This window comes from Sceloporus occidentalis, unplaced genomic scaffold, assembly GCF_023333645.1.
Source record: "Sceloporus occidentalis isolate IW3139 unplaced genomic scaffold, rSceOcc1.0.p SCAF_161, whole genome shotgun sequence".
NCBI classification, from domain to species: Eukaryota; Metazoa; Chordata; class Lepidosauria; order Squamata; family Phrynosomatidae; genus Sceloporus; species Sceloporus occidentalis.
Genome location: NW_028317141.1, coordinates 782,501 through 803,997, shown reverse-complemented (window position 1 = coordinate 803,997; position 21,497 = coordinate 782,501). Strand labels below are relative to the sequence as shown.

Sequence of the window (21,497 nt, the reverse complement as noted above, 5' to 3'; positions counted from 1 at the left end):
ACACTGGTATTTTAGAGATTAAAAATAAAAAAAGAAATCATTGAAAAGGATGCATTATGGAGTTTTTGTAGTTAAAAAATAGATCAATTGCTAAATAGAAGTCGCTACTCCTTCCCCTCCGATAGAAGGAGAATTAACGAAGAAAACAAATCAGAACAAAACGAGAACACAAATAACCTCTCCTCTCCTCTCTGGTGGCTTTAAGGTTTTGAAGTAAATGGGAAGATTCTCAGGATTGTTACTTCAGGTTATTTACATGAGTATCAGGGTCTTGGGGTGAATATGATGATTCTGAAGGTTTTTCCCCACCTGCCAGGGTATCGGGTTTAATGGGCAGTTTCTCAGGATTTTAACCCCATCCTCTGAATCTAAGAGTGAAAGGGCAGATTCTAAGGGTGTTCTAAATGGGCAGAGTGTCTGGGTTTTATACCCTAGTGTCAGTCTCGGGGTGAATGGGCAGATTCTAGAGGTTTTTGACAACAGTCTAAGCGTACTGGAGTGAAATGGGCAGATTCTCAGGGTTTTTATCCCAGTCTCAGGGTGAATGTGCAGATTCTAAGGGTTTTTGCCCAAGTCTCAGACTCTGGTGGGAAATGGGCAGGTTTCTGTTCTTAATCCATCTCAGATTCTCAGGGTGAATGGGCAGATTCTCACGGATGTTCCCCAGTCTCAGAGTTTCGGGGTGAATGGGCAGATTCTCACGGATGTTCCCCAGTCTCAGAGTTTCGGGGTGAATGGGCAGATTCTCACGGATGTTCCCCAGTCTCAGAATCTCCGGGTGACTGGGCAGATTCTCAGGGTTAGAACATACCCATTAAGATAAGATTAATAACTGTTTTTTTAATGCAGTCTTAGAGTCTTGGGCTCCTAATTCCTCGATTTGGCTTAGAAATAAGCCTGAGGGCATGTACAAACGCGGGAGATGTAGAGTCTGCCAATATATTAAGCCAACTCACTGTTTTAAAGACACGACGGGTTTAAAAACTTTTGGAATCAGGTCCTTCATAGATTGGCGTAGGGTAGGTGTTATATACATGACCGATTGAGCTTGTGGGAAAAATACATTGGGAAAACTTTTAGAGAACTCGGGATAAGAGGGCTCGATTCGGTTAGAGATACGAGGGACACCCCAGTCTCCCGTCATGAAAAGCATCGTAGCTATTGAAAAGATCAAACAATCACCATGAAAAAGCGATATTAATGTGAAATTACTAAGGAGTGAGTGTTTTTGGTAGTTACAGACCCTCTCCCCCAAAGGGCTGAATGAGGGGTTTTCGTTTGCTCCATTCATTGAATAATATAAATATACACATCCAATTTTGTGGTAATATGTGATAAACACAATTTTTATTTATTTTTTCCCCCGTATTTACAATTATTGCTCCTGGTTTCCTTTTGGGGGGTCTCCGTGGTTGCGGTACATCTATATGTGCCAAATGGGATATATACATTTTACCTGTAACTATACACAAAGATCTAGTGCAAGTATATCATTATTATGAAATTGGTACATAATGACTCTGTGAAGAAGTGGAATACATGAGTTGGGGCAGGACATAAACCATCATGATTTCCTGACTGATCTGTCATTTAAAATATCATCAGGTACGGGCTATTGATGCTCTGTTTAGGGCATTATCAGCCACGCGATGATAAGCGTTGGTACTGCTTTTGATATGTGATGCAGAAGTGGGGAGCCCCGCTCCTGGATGGAATGATGCAATATGCTGCATTTATTTTTCTTTTTTCTCTTTGATGCAGGCAGTCCTAGGATGTTTGTAGGCGAGACAGACTGACAGATTAGGGCACCGTCTACATCATCTGATACGGAGAATGTCACTATGGGAGAGTAACTTTATTAGATGTAGGCGGTCTGGGATGTAGGGAGGAGCGATAGGGTGAATAGTTATACATAGTGTCTGTCGTTAGGAGTCTCTATGTTGAGCGGTCACTGACACTGTTTAGATACTTTGTATTGATCTCATACGTTACACTTAACCCCTTCAATCCCCTATAGACGTACCGGGACGTCTAGCCTTTCGTGCAGCGTCAGGAACACATCCCTGCCGCTGCACGGGAGAACAGGCTGTCGTTTGACAGCCTGGACCCCCCCCTGCAGCCCGATCCCCTGTAACAACTTGGTGTGTCATTAGCCTTGGGGGACTGAACCACATCCGGGTCAGTGACATTACTGCCGGATGTGCGACACTGGGGGAGAGAGAGAGAGAGAGAGATAGAGACAGAGAGAGTTTGTTTTGCAGAGCTGCAGTGCTTAGTGCAAAACCACATTATATATTGGGGATAGTGTAGTGTTTTAGAAATTGGCCAGGTAGGTACAATGGCGCAACATGTCTTCAGCGCTGAGGAGGCTCATGACTGCCTCACTCAGTCTGATGACGATGCCACTCTGACCGCGTCAGACGCCGAGGCCACTCTGACGGCGTCAGACGCCGAGGCCACTCTGACTGCATCAGATATTGATCCAATATCTGAGGAATCCTGCTGTGCGTCAGATAATGACGAGTCAGAGGAAGACGATGATGGCCAGGGTCCATCTGCCAAAGCCAGGCGTGGAGAGCCTGACTCTAAATATAATTGGGTGCCCCCAAATATGATAGACCCAGTAATCCCTGCTTTTACTGCGACTCCTGGCATCAGATGTGACATCGATGCTAGCGAGCCAAAGTCATTTTTCCATTTAATGTTTGCCCCCGAGTTTTTTGAGCTGCTAGCAGCTCAAACAAACCTCTATGCAGCCCAGTGTCAGGCAGCTGACCAAGGAGACAGAAGCCAGACCTGGTACCCCACTGACTCCCATGAAATTAAAAGATTTTGGGCCCTGACCCTTATGATGGGCATTGTGAAAAAGCCCACGATACGCTCCTATTGGAGCACAGATCCCGTAATATCCACCCCTGCTTTTTCCCAAATAATGCCCCGGAACAGGTACTTTGGGCTCCTAAGATTTTTACATTTTACCGACAATTCCCAATGCCCCCCTAGAGAGCACCCCCAATTTGACCGTTTATATAAATTGAGGCCCATTATTAATTATTTTTCACGTAAATTCCCTGAAATTTATACCCCCGACAAAAATGTGGCTGTAGACGAGTCCCTGGTCCTATTCAAGGGTAGACTGAACTTCAAACAGTATATCCCGTCCAAGCGAGCGAGGTACGGTGTAAAGTTATATAAACTTTGCGAGAGTGGGACGGGATATACTGTTTCCTTCAGAATCTACGAAGGGAAGGACAGTCACCTTGATCCCCCTGGCTGCCCACAATCTGTGGGTACTAGTGGGAAGATAGTGTGGGACCTGCTGTCCCCCTATTTGAATAAGGGCTACCACCTCTGGGTGGATAACTTTTACACCAGCCCAGACCTGTTTCATTTTTTATTTTTACAGCAGACCCCGGCATGTGGCACTGTTAGGCCAACCCGCAAGGGTTATCCTAAAAAACTCACCTACCCAAGGCAGAGGCGCGGCACTACCAGTGCTCTGCGCAGTCAGGAGCTGTTGGCCCTCAGGTACACTGACAGGAAGGATGTGTATATCCTCTCCACTATACACAACGAGAAGGTGGTGCCTGGCAGTGTACGTGGGGAAGGTGATGCTCAGAGGCTCACGCCTCAGTGCATCACCGATTACAACAAGAACATGGGGGGTGTAGATCTCTCTGACCAGTGTCTGCAGCCGTACCTGGTGCTGCGTAAGACCAAGACCTGGTACAAAAAGGTGGCCATTTACCTCACCCAGGTTGCCATGTACAACACATATGTGTTGTACAAGAAATGTGCCACTGAGAAGATCTACACCTTCCTAGAGTTCCAGCTCAAAATCCTGAGGGATATCCTCTTTGAGCAGCCAATCCCTCGTGTGCAGGATGAGAATGTCCTGCGTCTTACCGGCAGGCATTTTCCTTCTGCAATCCCTACCACTGGTGCCAAACAGAAGCCTCAGAAAAGATGCAGAGTCTGTTACAAAAAGGGTTTTAGGAAGGACTCCAGGTACCACTGCCCTTCCTGTCCCTCTTTGCCAGGACTCTGCATCGATGAGTGCTTCATGATCTACCACACCGAGGTAGATTATTAAATTTCCATCGACTGCCGCCGGACATAAGCACCCTGACTGACGCCGGCCAGCCTTAAGCCGCCCGCCTGCCTGCCAGCCTGCCACCCTTAAGCCCTCCGCCGGCCTTAAGCCCCCCCCCCGACCAGCCTTAAGCCCACCCACCCGACCAGCCTTAAGCCCCCCCCGACCAGCCTTAAACCCACCCACCCGACCAGCCTTAAGCCCCCCCCCCACCAGCCTTAAGCCCCCCCCCCCCGACCAGCCTTAAGCCCCCTTGACTGACTGCCACCTGACTTGTGTTCCTGGCCTCTGGCCGGCCGTTTCTAAGCGGCCGGCCAAGTTGCTGGTGCACCGGCGAGCCGGCAAGGCCCACTGACTACCACCGCTACCACCGCACGGTGGCAGCAGCATCAATGGCCGTTGCCCGGACAAAAGCTTGGCTCAAGGGATGACTTTCAATAGATCGCAGCGAGGTAGCTGCTCTGCTACGCACGAAACCCTGACCCAGAATCAGGTCGTCTACGAATGATTTAGCACCGGGTTCCCCACGAACGTGCGGTGCGCTACGGGAGAGAGGCGGCCCCCTTCTGTCTGCGCTCCGGTCCCGAGGCGAGCGGCTCTGCCCACCGGCCTTGCGGCCGGCTATCCGGGGCCAACCGAGGCTCCGCGGCGCTGCGGTATCGTCACGTTTAGGGGGGATTCTGACTTAGAGGCGTTCAGTCATAATCCCACAGATGGTAGCTTCGCCCCATTGGCTCCTCAGCCAAGCACATACACCAAATGTCTGAACCTGCGGTTCCTCTCGTACTGAGCAGGATTACTATTGCGACAACACATCATCAGTAGGGTAAAACTAACCTGTCTCACGACGGTCTAAACCCAGCTCACGTTCCCTATTAGTGGGTGAACAATCCAACGCTTGGTGAATTCTGCTTCACAATGATAGGAAGAGCCGACATCGAAGGATCAAAAAGTTGGTACTTCTTTTGATATGTGATGCAGAAGTGGGGAGCCCCGCTCCTGGATGGAATGATGCAATATGCTGCATTTATTTTTCTTTTTTCTCTTTGATGCAGGCAGTCCTAGGATGTTTGTAGGCGAGACAGACTGACAGATTAGGGCACCGTCTACATCATCTGATACGGAGAATGTCACTATGGGAGAGTAACTTTATTAGATGTAGGCGGTCTGGGATGTAGGGAGGAGCGATAGGGTGAATAGTTATACATAGTGTCTGTCGTTAGGAGTCTCTATGTTGAGCGGTCACTGACACTGTTTAGATACTTTGTATTGATCTCATACGTTACACTTACTAATAAGAGTTACGTTTTGATGGTAGGATGTATTTGTTTGACTGGATAGTTTCTCAGGATTTTTCCTCCAGGCCAGGGTCCCCATTTCCCCTCCTACTTCCCGCCCACTTATGCCTATGCACAGATAGCCCCTCCCCCATGATGCCATCACTACCAGAAGGAGGAGAGCGCCTGGTACTCTACAGCAGGAAGTTCCCAGGTATGGATATAAATTTGTGACCCCCCCCATTTTCTGTATAATAAATGGTATGATCCATACTAGATGTTAAATTTTATTGCCAAATTGATTAATGGTTGGGAATTTGTGATTCGAGATCAATGGAAGAAATCACAGTACAGACGGAAACTTGTGATGTTCTTTGATTGGCAACTGGTGACCAAGGGAGCATCCTCCTGAAGACGGTTAAGAACATTGAAGAGATCTCAGAGGTTGCTCCATTGCCGTGGCCAGGCAAGAATCTAAGGGCTGGGTGATGGTTCCCTAGAGAGCAGCCTGCTTGGTGGTGAGGGCCACGTACAACATGAAGGGTCATCAGTTATTGGGATTTGTGTGGACCTGAAGCCTTGTGTTTCGGAGAGCAGTTGCTCCATCTTCACACGAAGTTGAGTGCTAACTGGATTGCTCAGCTGTTTATCTCTTAGAAGAGAGGCTTTCATTGCTCCAACAGCATCTTCAAACTTCTCAAGGTATTTGGCCACATTCTCCCTGTCCTGTTTCTCAGCAGATAGCTGTTGGTGTAACTCAATGTTGTCCTCAATGAGGTCCTCATTGGCGTATTCAGCTTTGAACAGTTCAATCGTGAGGTCTTCAGCAGCATCAAGATGTTCAGATGCGGACATCTCCATGGCATAAAGTCTCTTTTCCAGGTCTTCAGTCTGTAAGTCTTTGGAATTCTTTAGTTCTTGAAGAAAAGTGACTTTTTTGCTCATGTCTTCTAGGCGCTCTATCAATTCTTCATTCTGCCTACGAAGGCTGTTGATAACTGCCTGGAGCTCTTTTTTCTCCTGAGACAGGCCATAGTCCTTTTCCTCAGCCAGGTTGAAATAATTCCATGATATGCGATCAGGTGACACCTGATAGCTTCTCGCGGTGGTCGCACGATGCTCTCTCAGGTGTCTCGGTGACTGGTTTTCATACCTCCGGCTGTAGTCACGTTCTGGATTTAGATTTTCTTCCAGATTTGAGACTCTATCCACAAGACAAGACATAGACCGTCTGTGTTCCATCTTCATCTGGAACATGGAGTTGTTGATGTTCACCAGAGAATGCACAAGGTGCAGATGGTGTCCGGATCCATGTTGATGTCTCTCAGAGTCTTCTCTCTTTTTGCGTATTAATAATATGATACAGAGGAGTATAAAAGCTCCAATGTACCCCAAACACAATAGTTGGCTCAGATATACATCGCGCTGGGCTTTGCACATCTTTCACCTGCTCTGTTGAGCAATGACCAGTTTACCAGTCTCACACTCTTTTGATACCCTGTGCTACTTATGACATCACAATGAGGCTGCTGACGGAACACCAGGAATGATTGGTTTATGGCATAGTGGGCGTGGCTTTAAGCAGCCACACCCAGTTTTTGAGAAGGTTCTTTTATGAGTGTTTTTTAAAGCCCCGCCCACTTCCTAGCCACACCCAAAGAGTACACTGAAAAAACTGAATCTGCCATTTCACCCCGAGACTCTGAGCCCGGGTTAAAAACATAAAGAATCTGTGTATTCACCCGCGATTCTGAAACTGGGGTAAAACTCTTTAGAATCTGCCTATTTCACCCCAAGACATTTAAACTGATAATTTGCTAATTTACCTAAGATACTGGGGTAAAAACCCAAAGAATCTGTCCATTCACCCGAGATTGTGAGACATGGTTACAATCTCTCAGACTAGGGGCAATAACCTTGAATATGCCCATTTACCCCAAGACTTAGAACTAGGATCCCCAGAAGACCAAAAAGAGGGAGCCTCTTCAGCAGCCTGCACCAATACAGAGACAGGGGAGGGACTATCTAGCCATCTACTCCCAGGTGTAATGTGTAAAAGCTGGGTATCATGGTTCTGATGCGTGATGGCTGGGTGTGGGAGGAGCGAGGTGTGATGTGTAGTGGCTAGATGTAATCGGCATTAGATGTGATGGCTGGGGGTCATAGGAGTGGTCAGTGATTGAAATGAGGTATTGGGGTGAGGTGTGATGAAACAACACCCCAATATGTGTTCTGCAACATCTCCCAACTACAGTGATTCTGCCCTTTAAGGGGTTTTCCTGGCTGTTTGAGGGCAAAAGGGCTTTTACACGTATAGCAAATAAAACCATAGAGTTTTGAAAACTAGACATCCCAGGGTATTTCAAATGCTGGTATTTTAACTCTTCCCATGCACACATTTTATCACCAGCATTCATCAAAGTTTGCAGTATTTTTTCTGTTTTTTCCACACACATTTTACTTCAGGTATGATTTTACGGTTCCTGGTACCTTAATATATGTTCAATATCATCTATTGAGTACAGTGATAACCCCATGCACGGGTTTGTTGGGGGGTTAAAAGGCCACATTTGAGAGGTGTGCATTTTTCAAATTGGAAATGTGACGTGTGGTCACTGCCCCCCGTGTTATTTGGGACATTGTTGAACCCGGCCAATTCAATTCACCCATCAAATCATACATTTAAAAAAACAAAAACAGACAACCCATGGACATTTAACACGCTAGTATTTTAACTCTTTCCACGCAAGAATTGTCTGACACCGGCCAAACCATTCTTTTCCCTGGAAATGTTGGCCAGTAATATATAGTGGAGGTGGGGACCCCATTGTATTGTTAATCACTTTAATGGCCCTATTGCCCCTGGGAGTCCAAATTACCCAGATTAAGGGGGCGGTTCTGTAGCCGTTGTAATCCAATACCTGACTGTTTATGTTAATGTTCACTTTGCTGGCTATATCTAGCCATGTGTGTAAAAAATAAAGTGTTCTTCATTTTTATATACCCTACACTGCTAGTGACTGGGGAATCTGGGAAGGGAGTGTTGTCCAAGGCTAAGGGAGCACAAGTCAGCGGAGGTAGTCGGTCGTACTAGCCAGCTCTGTGACATTACTGACATGGAACGACAACATATTTTCACAGGAATGCAGGGGTAACTGGGGCCTGATCAGAGAATTAAAGAAGAGTCTGGGCATCTGTCTGCCTTTACTAACTATGGCATAACTTTTACAGTAAATCAAAGAAATAACATTGGGAAGCGACAATGAATATATATATATATGACATTATCAAATAGAATGCATAATGCAACAAATATGCCACAATTATATAATACTGTAACAGAATACATTAACATACTCTGCAGCACTGTATATAGTATGTCAGTGTAATTTATTATCCATTATTTAGTTGTCGAATACTACTACTACTCTGAGCCATCACATATAAATGGAACTAACTTTATTTATATATATAATACATTGCTGGTATAAATACACATTATGAGGCCAGGAAGCGGTGGGAAGGGGCCCCCTGAGTGGAAGTCCGGATGCTTTGGGAAGGGGCCCCCTGAGTGGAAGTCCAGAAGCTTTGGGAGAGGGGGCCCCTGAGTGGCAGTCTGGGGTCCTTGGGAGGGGGGGGGCCCTGAGTGGCAGTCTGGGGTCCTTGGGAGGGGGGGAGCCTGAGTGGCAGTCTGGAATCCTTGGGAGGGGGGCCTCTGAGTGACTGTCAGGAAACTGTGGGAGGGGGCCCCGAAGTTGCAGTCCGGAAGCTGTGGGTGGGGGCCCCCCGAGTGGCCTTCTGAAGGGGGGGAGTGGCCTTCTGGAGGGGGTGCCGAGTGGCAGGGGCGTAACTAGACGCCTCAGGGCCCGGGTGCGAGAATCTGTTAAGGGCCCCCCCCACCCCCTCAAAAAAAACATGATTTTTACCCAACAATTTTTTTTCAACTAATTCAACAAATTCAATTTACATATTGAATCATATCTGTAAAAAAATCAAAGAAAAAGGGGCGCATGTACAAAGGGCATAATCCAGGGGTGTCCAAGTTTTTTCTGCAGTGGGCCACTTCATCAGAATTGTATACGTGCGCGGGCCGCACTCATTTTTCACTGTGACAAAAAATATGGCCTTTAATAAAATATGCAGATTAAAATAAAGTAAAATGACACAAAACCTTTACTCTTCCTCTCACTGATTTCTGGGCCTTGAAAGTTTTGCGACTACAAATTCAGGATTCCCTAGATTTATTCTAGGGATGAAGTAAAATGAAAATTCTGGACCAAAACATTCAGGGTTCACTTAACCAAAACCAAAAATGACCCCCACCTTTAAAAATAATAATAAAAACTCACATGTTTAATAAAAGTAGGTAACACACAATTGGACAAAATTAGCAATATGACTTGGCATGATAGGAGTGTGATTGCTGTTAGCCTAGGCAACCAGTAAATGCTGGTACCTAGGCATGATGGGACTGTGCTCGCTGTGATTGCTGTTAGCAATCACACTCCTATCATGCCAAGTCAGCCAGTACATGCTGGTACAGGGTGGCTGTAAGTGATGTGCAGACCCCATACTGCTGGCAGCATCACTACACAAGGGGGGAAGCTAGCTAGGTTTCAGCATGTACTGGCTGACTTGGCATGATAGGAGTGTTATTGCTAACAGTAGTCAAAGTCCCATCATGCCTAGGTTCCAGCACTTACACATCCATCCAGTAAATGCTGGAACCTAGGCATGATGGGACTGTGATTGCTGTTAGCAATCACACTCCTATCATGCCAAGTCAGCCAGTACATGCTGGTACAGGGTGGCTGTAAGTGCAGACCCCATACTGCTGGCAGCATCACTACACAAGGGGGGCAGCTGGCCAGGTTTCAGCATGTACTGGCTGACTTGGCATGATAGGAGTGTGATTGCTAACAGCAATCACAGTCCCATCATGCCTAGGTTCCAGCACTTACACATCCATGCTATCACACACACACACTCATTTATTCATATAATCATTAATTCACAGATTCATTCCCTCAATCACACACAATCATTCAAACACCCTCCCCACCCCCTTACCTGCACTGCAGCTCCCTCGATGCCGCTCACAGACTTCAGCAGGGGGCGCGGCCTCCCTCTGCCTTCTCTGCTAAAGCACAGAGGAAGTAGGATGTCACGTGAACTCCGCTTCCTCTGTGCTGGCCAGAAGACCCTCCCACAAGTAAGTAGCAGGGCTTGAGGTGCGGCTCGTGTAAGATCGGTTGCCCTGGCTGCCCTATTTTTCTTTATATATTTAATATAAAACAAACACGTACGTATTAACCTAACATTCGGCACCCTCTCCTCGCCGGCATTCATTTATCACAACACCAAGTCAATGAACGCCTGGACAGCTGCCAAACCGCAACCAATCAATACCCCGGGACTGCTGCCAAACCGCAACAAGAACACCGGGACTGCTGCCAAAACCGCAACAAGAACACCGGGACTGCTGCCAAACCGCAACAAGAACACCGGGACTGCTGCCAAAACCATCAAAGTACTCAACAAGAACAACAAGAAACTAAATACCTAAGGAGCGGGACTCGGCTCCCTATTCAAGGCAGGAATCCATTTAAAATGTTATTTAAAAAATATATTAAAAATGTAATTTCACGTCCATCCGCTCTCTCCGTCCTCCAACTTTTTCTTGCCTTGAGCAGATCTGGGATCTCCAGAAGACACAAGAAAGGAAGGGGTTGATCCAAACAGACACTCGGGGGAGGGGCTAGGAGAATGAGAGAGGCAGTAGACGGCTAGATAGTCCCTCCCCTGTCTCCGTATTGGTGCCGGCTGCTGAAGAGGAAGCCCCGCCCTCTTAAGTAAGTCTGGTGCCGGCTCCCCCTGTCACAAAAATACAGGCTTCGAAGGGCTGATTACAGGGCAGGGGGAGGGGGGCACGCTAGTCCTTGTCAACTCTGCTGCTCTGGGCCCCCAATATTAACGTATAGTCATAAGTCAGTCTGTGTGTTACTATACAGAGGTCAGGAGGTTTTGTACAGAAGTCAGGCTGTGTGTTATTATACAGAGGTCAGTCTATATGATCATAGATGTAAAGCTGTGTTTTACAGAGTTCACACAAGCACACACACACACACACACAATTCACAAGGATCTTTCCTGTTATTGTCCCTTTCTAGTTCTATACACACGCACTCACGTTAAAGAAATAGTATATACATCATTAATACACAGTGGTGCATGCACACAAACACATTCTCACGCATAACCCTTTCCTCACTGACGTATGCTCACGCGCTAATACACACAAACACACTCTCGCACATAAAACGTCCTGATAAGACAAAACCTAATCTTAATAATTACTTTTATTATTTTGAAAAATAAATAATATAATACGTTAGTAATAAATAACCCCTAAGTAAACTCTTGTCAGCTACGAGTCCTAAGACAATCATCAGACCGGCAGGCAGCCAGGCACGAGCAGTAGAAATACAATTTATTTTAAATTATTTAATTGATTATTATTAGTTAAAAATATCCATCATTTTTAATGTTATTCTTTAATGTATAAATGTTAGGCTATTCTTAAATAATAATTAGTGATTGGGTTATATAAATTTATAGATTAAGTTTAAGGGTAAATTAATCTTTAATAGGTGATATTAAATAATTTATTTTATTAATTATCTGTATTCATTATTTTATTTATTTATTATTTCACACCTCTTGGGTGCTGTTCCCTGGCAGTTTTTTTTTTGGGGGGGGGGGCGGCTGCACGGTGTAGGAAATTCAACTGCTTTGGAGTTAGGATCTAAAATTAGAAGTGTGATGAGACGTTTACACGCAAACGGTAAATATATTTTCCTTTCAAACCCCCCTCCCCCTGAATGCAAATCCAGCGATGCCCCGGCAGCATGGGGAGGTTTCAGAATCGGCGTCCAATCATAGACTCGCAGGCTACCGCTCATGAACCAATGAATGTGCGGCAGCTCGTCTATAAAAGCCAAACTTCTGGCGGTTTAACCCCGTGTTTACGTGCAATTGCAGCTTTTTCGTGGCGGCATTGAGATGGCCGAGACAGCTCCTTCCCCGGCACCTCCGCCGGCAGAAACCTCTGCCAAGAAGAAACAGCCGAAGAAGCCGGCAGCTGCAAAAAGCCGGCCTGTGAAGTCCGGTCCCAGTGTCTCCGAATTGATTGTGAAAACAGTCTCTGCGTCCAAGGAGCGCAGCGGAGTGTCTCTCGCAGCTCTTAAAAAAGCACTCGCTGCTGGCGGCTACGACGTAGAAAAGAATAACTGCCGCCTGAAGCTCGCTCTTAAGGGTCTGGTGACTAAAGAGACCCTGATCCAGCTGAAAGGCAGCGGTGCCTCTGGTTCTTTCAAGCTGAATAAGAAGCAGCTGGAGAGCAGAGAGAAGACATCAAAGAAGAAGGAAACTCCCGTAAAGCCTAAAACAGCAGCCCCTAAGAAGGTTGTGAAGTCGCCCAAGAAAGCCCCTGCAGGAGTGAAGAAAAGCCCGAAAAAGATCAAGAAACCGTCGGCCGCTCCCAAGAGTCCCAAGAAGCCTAAGATTAAGGCGAAGAAAGCTGGCAAGAGCCCAGCTAAGAAGGCCACAAAGCCCAAGGCAGCCAAAAGCTCCTCAAAGCCCAAGACATCCAAAAGCCCCTCAAATACCAAGGCTGCCAAAAGTCCCTCAAAGCCCAAGGCAGCCAAAAGCCCCGCTAAGCCCAAGCTTAAAAAGGCAGCCCCCAAAAAGTGAGAAGGGGGGGTGTGGGTTTTGGAGCGCCTCTGGTGTGTGCTTTCCCACTTAATTCTTCACACAAAAGGTTCTTTTCAGAACCATCATATCCTCCGAAAATGAAAAAAAAAAGCGTTTAAACACCCGGCCGCGACTATGTGGGCCACCCGCTGAAAGTCTAGCCCCATACTTGTGTGTTAAGCGTGGATTGACATTCGGCCAGCGCTCTCGCTCGGAGCTCTGTCCGTAACAGAATAGAGATAAGGGGCGGGCTTAAAGATTGTGCTTTGCCGTTACTCGTTATGCCCAGCCGGTGACTCGGCCGCTTAACGGCTCGCTCAGTAGTGGGATAATGGTGTGAGAAGTTTCAAGCTTGGCCACGAGCAACAGGGTTGATTTCGTGCATGCGAAGGGAAACACAAAACATAAGCTCGTTTGAGTGACAATGTGGTGGCTCTTAAAAGAGCCTTTGTGGGAGGATGAGGGGGAAACAGAGTTCGCCCACACAGCGTTTACTTAGGCACGTTCACCTCTGATCCTGCGAGCCAGCTGAATGTCTTTTGGCATGATAGTAACCCGCTTAGCGTGAATAGCGCACAAGTTGGTGTCTTCGAAAAGCCCCACCAGGTAAGCCTCGCTGGCTTCCTGGAGAGCCATAACAGCAGAACTCTGGAAACGTAGATCGGTTTTGAAGTCTTGAGCAATCTCACGGACCAGCCGCTGGAAAGGCAGTTTTCTGATAAGCAGCTCCGTAGACTTCTGGTAACGGCGGATTTCCCTAAGCGCTACGGTGCCCGGGCGGTAACGATGTGGCTTTTTCACGCCACCGGTAGCCGGAGCGCTTTTCCTCGCAGCTTTGGTCGCCAACTGCTTCCGGGGAGCCTTTCCTCCGGTGGACTTACGGGCTGTCTGCTTCGTGCGAGCCATATTGATGCGTGCGGATCTGATTCACGACGGATACAATGTAACTGTAACGATTCTGTGGCCAACTCAACCCCTTTATAGAGTAGCGGTAAACGTGATTGGATACGCTTAATCACGCCCCTCTTTTTCATAGGCTAGGACGATGGTTTGAAAAAGCCAGCCTTTGATCAAGAGACTTCGGTTAGAGAGTTATCTTTTTTTTGTTGTTGTTGTTAATTAAATTAAATGCTCGAATCGGTCATTTATTCGTTAGCTGCGGTTCTTTTTTTTATTTATTTCTTCTCCTCTCTTTTGGTCAGCCTCCTACCTAGTGAACCTGTGTACTGGCTGACCGTTAACAGCGATACGGCGACAGCTAAAAGCCCGCCTTTATCTTGGCCGCCGTTTGGCGTTTATTTACAGCGATATGCTGCCACCTAGTGGTAAATGAGGGATCGTCGAAAGCGATCTCCCGCGGGCAGGCTTTTGATATTCCTAAATAGCCAATCGGTGTCTGAGGCACGCTTGGGAGCTTCTCCAGCCAACCAACGAGAAGCATATATGAAAAAAGCAACGCCCCCTTGAGGCAGAATGGTGCAGTTCCCCATCAGGTCCGTCCAGTACGCATAAAAGAAAGCGGGCCGGCCGTAGGCGAGTATTGTGCTGTAAAACTCGTGGAGTAAACGTGATCATGTCTGGCCGTGGCAAAGGAGGTAAGGGACTCGGGAAAGGTGGCGCAAAGAGGCACAGGAAGGTGCTTCGGGATAACATCCAGGGTATCACCAAGCCTGCTATCCGCCGTTTGGCTCGCAGAGGAGGTGTAAAGCGTATCTCTGGGCTGATCTATGAGGAGACTCGCGGTGTGCTCAAAGTGTTTTTGGAGAACGTGATTCGTGACGCAGTCACTTATACTGAGCATGCCAAGAGGAAAACCGTTACCGCTATGGACGTGGTGTATGCCTTGAAACGCCAAGGCCGTACTCTGTACGGTTTCATGGTCGCACCAATGGCTCATTAAATCAGTTATGGTTCCTTTGATCGCTCCATCTGTTACTTGGATAACTGTGGTAATTCTAGAGCTAATACATGCCGACGAGCGCTGACCCCCAGGGATGCGTGCATTTATCAGACCAAAACCAATCCGGCGGGCTCGCCCCCGCCGGCCGCTTTGGTGACTCTAGATAACCTCGGGCCGATCGCACGTCCCCGTGACGGCGACGATACATTCGGATGTCTGCCCTATCAACTTTCGATGGTACTTTCTGTGCCTACCATGGTGACCACGGGTAACGGGGAATCAGGGTTCGATTCCGGAGAGGGAGCCTGAGAAACGGCTACCACATCCAAGGAAGGCAGCAGGCGCGCAAATTACCCACTCCCGACTCGGGGAGGTAGTGACGAAAAATAACAATACAGGACTCTTTCGAGGCCCTGTAATTGGAATGAGTACACTTTAAATCCTTTAACGAGGATCTATTGGAGGGCAAGTCTGGTGCCAGCAGCCGCGGTAATTCCAGCTCCAATCAGGGCTGGGCGTCGGCTGCAACAGTGTGGAGTTGGGAGGCGAGAGGAGAGGAGGTGGTTGTGTTTTTTTCGTGGTGCTTGGTGCAAACTTGACTTTTTGTATTGTGTGAGCTGGACATTTACTACCCCGGGGAAGGTAACTGCCTTCCCGGGGTCTCATCATGGCCTCCACCCTCATTGAGGAGTGGAGGGGCCGAATTTCGATTATATCGGATCATTTAGTATATACGGAGGACGGAATCCTACTCCCATCACGGGAGGCTGCAGGAACCGTGTGCAGGGCTGTGCGTCGGAACATGGCGGCGCTCGAGGCTTACTCTACGGCCTTGAGCGCCAAGATCGCCATGTTCAAGAAGGGAGTCGGTCTGCCCCACCATCTGAGGGTCGACCCAACTTCCCTCCTGTTGCTGGGGGCCCTCCATCTACGGGCCCTCGCCCTCAGGGACGCCGGGGCCAGGGCCTTGGAGTCCGCCGAGGCAAAGATCGATACAACCCCGGAAGATGATGAGGAGGCGGTGGAACAGGGCCCTTCCTATGCCCAAAAGGCTACGGTGGGGCTCCCAGTACCCGCGGAGTCGGACGGGGAATCCCTCAGGCAGGCCCTGGCTAACCTCCAACAAGAGTTGCGTTCCCTGGGGGAGGAGAAGGAGGATGTTGCCGGACAGCTGAAAGAGCTCCGGCAGCAGAGCAACAGGGTGGGGAGTCGTCATCGCGGCCCCATACGGGAGCGGATCGTCTCCCTGAGGGAGAAAGAAGAGGAGTTGGCGAGACGCACGGCCCAGACCCGTGACCGCGTACGGTTCCTGCAGGAGAAGCTGCGGGAGCGGGAGCAGGAGGTGGAGGAGTCGGAGGACCCCGGAGGACCCGGAACCGGTGACGCCACCGCCACAGAACGACGGGGCCCAGGAACGGCCGTATGTTATCAAAAACAAATTGATATTTGCCATGGAAGATTTGGACGAGGAGGAGGACGTTGCCATCAGAGCCGTGCCACGGAGGCGGAAAAAGAAGACCACCAGGAGCAGGCCCGCTATCCCATCGTCCGGGGAGGAGAGCGTCGGGGATACCCCCCCCATCATGTCCGAGGAGGAGTTCCCATCCCTCCCGGCCCGGGTCCCCGACGCTGCTGCCGAGGATCCGAGAGCGGGCCCTTCCCGTCGGAGGGCCAGGGACACTATCCCCGCCGGTCTGCATTTGGCCGGTGAGCCCCGGGGACCCTGTGTGAGTACCTTCCCCAATGTACCTGTCAGTATGTCCCCCGTGGTTGTAATGTCCCCTGTTGTCCCCCCACCCCCAGTGTGTGTTCCCTCTGTAGTACGTTCCCGTTCCCCTGTCTGTGTCCGTCCGTCTTCCGTGGCCCCCGTCGGGGCGCGGGTTTTGTCACCCCCGCGGCCAGCGGCGGCACCGGCGACCGCTTTGGCGGCCGCCGGGGCGGCTGCTGCTGCCGCGGGATCCGTGCCGGCGCTCCCGGCGGCGTGTCCGCCTCCTCGTCCCTCCAGAGGGATCGGCGGTTCTGTGGCTGCTCCCCCCGTCGTCATTGGTCCCATCCACCCTGTGGTGGTGGACCTGGTTGTCCCGGCTGCTCCCGCGGCTTCGGTGTCCCCGGAGGTGCCGTCCTCCGTGTGCGGGGCCGCCGCTAACCGGGCTGCCCTCCCCCTGTCCACACTACTCCAGGCGGAGGAATCGCCCGGAGTGCAGCTAAAAGAAGCTGCCGTTGCGAGTGGGGCCGCCGCTACCTGGGCGGCCCGCCCTCTGTCCCCACTACTCCGGGCGGAGGACTCGCCTGGAGGGCAGCCAGAGGCGGCTGTTGTTGTGAGCGGGGCCGCCGCTACCCGGGTGGCCCGCTCCCTGTCCAAACTACCCCGGACAGATGGGCGCCGCGGCCGAAACCGCGGCGGTTACGATGGAGGCAGTGCCGGGTGCGGCTGCGGTCCCCGCCGGGGTCACTCCGGCAGCGGTGCCGGTGACCCCCGGGGCTCCCGCAGCCGTGATGCCGGTTGCTGGCTCCGCCCCCGTCGCGGCACAGGCCGCGCCCCCCGGTAATCTTAAAGTCGCACCGCACACCACACATTCTGTATGCCAGGGGACCGCGGGACCACCCGCGATGGCCCCTATAGTCAGGGTGGGGAAGAACCCTGGGGGGCAGAACCCCGGGAGGTCGGCGGTGGCCCGGGCTGCGGGGGTGGTCGCCCCTGCTTCGAAAGAGGTGGGGGTGGCGGCCGCTGCGGTCGGGGCTCCTGCTCCGGCCGAAAGGGGGACTCCCACCGGGGTGACACCTTCCCCCGCCGTGACACAGGGGGTCGCTGCGGTGGCCGCGGTGCCCGCCGGTGGGTCCACGGGCGGACACGGTAGCGGGGCCACGGGGGGGTCCACACTGCCCATAGTGCCCACTCCGACGGTGGCCCCAGGTGCGACACCCGCGATCGCTAACGCCTGGGCGGCGGGTCCCCCGAAGGTTAACGTGCCACCACCTGGCGGGCGGGCTACGGGACTCCCAGCGGGGCAACCCATGCGGAGAAGGAACGTGGTCCGCCTGCTGCACGTAGCGGAGGGATCCGTGCCCGATAGGAAGCGGGTGGTAGGGGCCCTGAAGGACCTGGGCTTCGCGGTCTCGGACTTTTTCGCCATAATCCACCTGAGCGGCACCCCTGAGTACGATATCAGTTTCATGTCCCCGAGGGGTCTGGAAAGGTTCTGGACCCTTTGGGAGGGGGTGCCGAAGTCCGAGGACAGCCTATGGGCCCGGTTTAATGTCCAGGCCATATCGCGCCAGGAGGTCCGCAAGGTGAACTTCCTGGTGCGAAACGAGTCGATACCCGTCGCGGACATTCTGGTGTGGGCCCGCAGATACGGGGAGGTCTTGACCACCCCGGTCAAGACTCTCTGTGAGGACGGGATCTGGAACGGCGGCTGGACGGTAAACATCCGTCTGAAGGAGGTATGGGGTCTCCTACAACACATGCCAAATTCCTTCTTCATCGGGACTGACCGGGTCTCGTGTTTCTATCCCGGTCAGCCCCGGGTGTGCCACAAGTGTGGCTCCCCCCGGCATTACAGCATAGGGTGCGATGTCATCAAGTGCACCCTATGCGGTGTTGTAGGACACTCCAAGCAGGAGTGCAATAACATCCGCTGCAACCTGTGCGGGGTGTTGGGTCATTCCTACAGGGCGTGTCCCGAAGCCCAGCACAACTTGGACAGCATCTGGGCAGGTGAGGGCGAGTTCCCAGAGGAAGACCCGCGGCCAGCTGTGACGGGCGCTCGGGACGAGGCTCTACCCGACGCCCCAGGTACCTCCTCCGGCACCGACCCCGTAAGTAGTAACATCATTGCTCCGTTACCTGTCCGTCTAAGGAAACGTCTCCCCCACGTCACCTCTGTCTGTACTCCCTCCACAGGCAACGTCACCACCACACGAGCGGCGTCAGGACCCCGAGCCGCAACCCCGCGGGATGAGTCGGGGTGGACGACCGTCGGTCCGAGGAGGGAGACCCCAACTCAGGAGGCAGCTCGGAGAGGTCAGGTAACATCCTCTGCCCCTGCCAAGACCCCTTCCCGGAGGGAGCCACCCTCCACACTAGAGGGGGAGAAAGTCCCTCCGGGACGGGGGAGCTCCGGGGCCCAGAAGCCCAAAACCGGCGGTAGTGGCAGCGGCGGCGGGGGAGGGCGAAAGGGCCGCGGAAGCCCAACGACAGCTGGCAGAGGTGGAGGATGACGAGTTGGTGGAGGTGCCGATTCCGGAGGATGACGTCTTGCCCGCGGGACTCTCCGCGAAGAGGTACCCCTCCGACTCCGATGGTGAGAACGTAAGGAAAAAGGGAAAGTCTCCTCTCTCAACGCCCGTGATGGCGACTCTCCCCGTGATATCTCTGGCCACACACAACGTGGCTAGCATCAAGGCGTGTAGGGCCCGGTTCGCCGCATACGACAACTGGCACAGGGACAGATATAATATCATCTTTGTCCAGGAAACTCGCCTGGACACCCTGGGGGCCCTGCACGCTGCCAAACGAGACTGGAGATGGGGGCACTCCTTCTTTTCGCTAGCCACGGAGGGCTACGGGGGAGTTGCCATCCTCTTCCAAGATGTGGAAGTCACAATCTGCCGGGTGGTTGAGATAACGAAGGGTCGGTGCGTAGTCCTATATGTGTCGGTAGGCAGGCAGCCTCTCCGTCTGATTAACATCTATGCCCCCCAGACCAAGTGGGAGAGGAAGCGCCTGTTTGACGAGATAGAGCCTTACCTCTACACGTCCCGGCATATTGTCTTTGGCGGTGACTTTAACACCGTCACTAGGACCAAGGACAGGAAAGGTGCCAAAGACAAACCGGGATACGACGCTTTGGCCCTCCTTAGGATAGTCAGGCAGGCGGGTCTGGTGGACGTGCATATTCGGCACAGCCCGGACCTCACGGGGTACACGTATCAGCGAGGCAGAAGTCAGAGCAGGATAGATAGGGTTTATGTTAAGGAGTCTCTTCCGGTGACGGCACTCGTGCTGAAGCCGGTCGAGTTCTCCGACCACCTTATCCTTACCTGTCTGTTAAATGTCTCGCAGGCTCCGCTGAGAGGAAGAGGGATTTGGCGGCTCAATTCCGACATCCTGAATGAAGGCTGGGTTCGGCAGGCTTTCGAGGACTTCTTCCACGACCAGGTGACCGTCGCAGAGTTCTGCGCGACGAAGTCAGAGTGGTGGGAGATGGTGAAGGTAAGGACCCGTGCTCTGTTCCGCTCTCTTTCCCAGAACATCCAGTCCTCACGGTACAGGACCTACCTCGGACTCCTGTGCAAGCTGGACTGTCTGGTGGCGCAAAGAGGTGATCCCGGGGACATCTCCAGGGTCAAATCCATGATGAGAACGTTCCAATACGACAGGTATGCTTCCTTGCTAAAGGAGAGGGATCATGGGACTTACCACTCGCCCGATCCCTTTCTGAGTTGCAAACGGAAGGAAGGCACTAAGCTCATCACCTGTCTACGGAACACCCTCGGTGTCCTAGAGGACACTCCTCAGGGGATACAGAGGGTGGTCCGCGAGTACTACCTGGAGCTTCTCGGAAAGAGGAGACCCTGCCGGCATCAGGCGGACAGCTTCCTCGAGGGTCTCTCCCTTCCCGAGATTGATCACGGAAGGCTTGACGAGTTGGTCGGCCCGATCACCGTAGAGGAGGTCACGGAGACGATTCTATCGCAGACCAAATTAAAATCACCAGGCCCCGACGGTCTTACCGCCGAGTTCTATCTGGCCTTCTGCAGTCTCCTGGCCCCTAGTCTCACCGAAGTGTTTAATGAGAGCCTGGAGAGGGGTATACTCCCTCCTTCGATGAGATCCTCGGCGGTGATCATGCTGACTAAGCCCCGAGTCGTCGATACGGCCGATATGGGGAACTGGCGACCCATATCGCTCCTTAACGTCGACCGGAAGGTGCTGGCGAAGATTCTTTTTAAGCGTTTGCAGGGGATTGCAAGCGACGTCTTGTCCCCGTCTCAATACTGTACCGTGAAGGGCCGAACTGTCTTTGACGCCGTCTGCGAGGTCAGGGAAGCCATCGAGCGGTGCAGGGTAGAGGATGGAGACAAGTACGTCCTAGCGCTTGACCAGTCGAAGGCGTTCGATCGAGTGGACCACTACTATCTGTGGTCAGTCTTGCGCAGGTATGGCTTGCCGGGTACATTTGTCAATTCGGTCATCGCATTGTACCGGGGCGCAGAGAGCTTCGCTCTTGTAAACGGCTGGAGAGGCAAACCGTTTAGGATCCGATCCGGGGTGAGGCAGGGCTGTCCCCTCAGCCCCCTCCTGTACGTCTTCGCCATAGATCCCTTCGTAAGAAGGGTTGAGGCAAGTCAGTTAAGAGGAGTGGCCCGAACCCCGGAGAGGCCCTTACGGATAGTAGCATATGCTGATGACATCTCCGTGATCGTGTCCGACACACAGGAAGCGGTCATGGTAGACGAAGTGATGAAACGC

General features: G+C 51.4%; 1 protein-coding gene and 1 pseudogene across 1 annotated transcript; one reads left to right on the top strand and one right to left on the bottom strand.

Moving 5' to 3' along the window:
• Nucleotides 1-12,432: 12,432 nt before the first annotated feature.
• Nucleotides 12,433-13,122, top strand: LOC149279664 (histone H1 pseudogene; annotated as a pseudogene).
• Nucleotides 13,123-13,617: 495 nt separating this feature from the next.
• LOC149279663 (histone H3) lies at nt 13,618-14,028 on the bottom strand. Its single transcript, XM_089500965.1, has one exon. It carries the CDS (start codon nt 14,026-14,028, stop codon nt 13,618-13,620), a length of 411 nt encoding a protein of 136 aa, XP_089357091.1.
• Between the last annotated feature and the right edge of the window lie 7,469 nt (nt 14,029-21,497).